Below are 1,051 nucleotides of genomic sequence, written 5' to 3'. Positions count from 1 at the left end.
ACAGCCATCATGTTGTTAATTTCAGTGTTGTCATTTAGCAGACTGTAGCAGTGATCGTTAGTTTACCTAACTTGTCTCGCTGGGTGAACAGAACCATGGCTCTCTGCCAGATAGGGGATTCAAGCAGTCTGAGCTGGGCCTCCATGGCCCACCACTGCTGCTGGCCAAATGTTCTGAAGGTGGGCAGCACCAGTAGGATGACATGTGGTCCTGGGTGGCAGAGAGTCAGACTTCTGACAAGTTCCCGTGACACCCAATTTGGAGTAGAGCAATGGGACAGCCAGCCTGGTGTGTCCACCACAGTTACCTGCTGCAAGAATTTCAGACAAAATGAGTGAAGATGAGATTTAGTTCAAGTGGGTAAAGAAACGCAGTGTAAGCCTGGTCATTTGCCTGCATTCCAAAGACTTTGCCACTCTTCTTGCTGGTACAGGTGGTTTTCCTATGAAAGGCTTGTGTACAGAGGATGGTGTTTCCTGCTGAGCTCTTCCCACTTCCCTGCTCACCCAGTAACAGCAAAACCAGTTCTGACTGAGTTGACTTGGGAGCTGAAAAACAATCGTCATCTCTAATTTGTGCACTCATATCAAATAAAAACTGTTAAAACAACTTACCACACAAGGCGGCCATGTGAGGGTTAGAGGCTTTTATTGTTGAATAAATTTTCCACTGAAGTCTGAGCTTTCCCCTCTTTTATTTCCAGTTGTACATTTCAACTGTGGCAGTGAGTTTTGTTCTGTGGAACTGAATGACTCAAAGCTTTTATAGCACGTCAACATTATTGGTTCCAAGGTTCACAGGCAGAGTTCTTAGGAAGTATCTTTGGTCCATAAATAAAGAAGAGTCAGGAGCTTGCTCAGGGTGTGAGTTACACCCAAAAATAGCAAAGTATAAAGTATAAAAGAAACAGTAGATATGCATCTAAGATACGCTGTCACGATTGGGTTTTTGGATTTAAAATAGCCAGACACAGGAGTGCAAAAACAAGAACAATTTTTATTATTGGCTGTGGGTGAGAAGTCAGGATCAGCCGTGTTAACAGGTCCTCACA

The 1,051-nt window shown here is 44.1% G+C and overlaps 1 protein-coding gene across 1 annotated transcript in view; it reads right to left on the bottom strand.

Moving 5' to 3' along the window:
* The window catches only part of LOC119411482 (ubiquitin carboxyl-terminal hydrolase 2), a 7,437-nt gene extending 6,807 nt beyond the window's left edge, over nucleotides 1-630 (bottom strand). Inside the window, exons 1-2 of the mRNA XM_037678432.1 lie at nucleotides 615-630; nucleotides 72-210 (exon numbers count right to left, since the gene is read on the bottom strand). Of these exons, the coding sequence (XP_037534360.1) occupies nucleotides 72-210; nucleotides 615-630 (155 nt within the window). The remainder of the gene's footprint in view (nucleotides 1-71; nucleotides 211-614) is intronic.
* Nucleotides 631-1,051: the final 421 nt, after the last annotated feature.

This window comes from Nematolebias whitei, chromosome 6, assembly GCF_014905685.2.
Source record: "Nematolebias whitei isolate Nwh7 chromosome 6, NemWhi1, whole genome shotgun sequence".
NCBI lineage: Eukaryota > Metazoa > Chordata > Actinopteri > Cyprinodontiformes > Rivulidae > Nematolebias > Nematolebias whitei.
The sequence above is the reverse complement of the archived record's forward strand: the minus strand, read 5'-3'. Positions and strand labels throughout refer to the sequence as shown.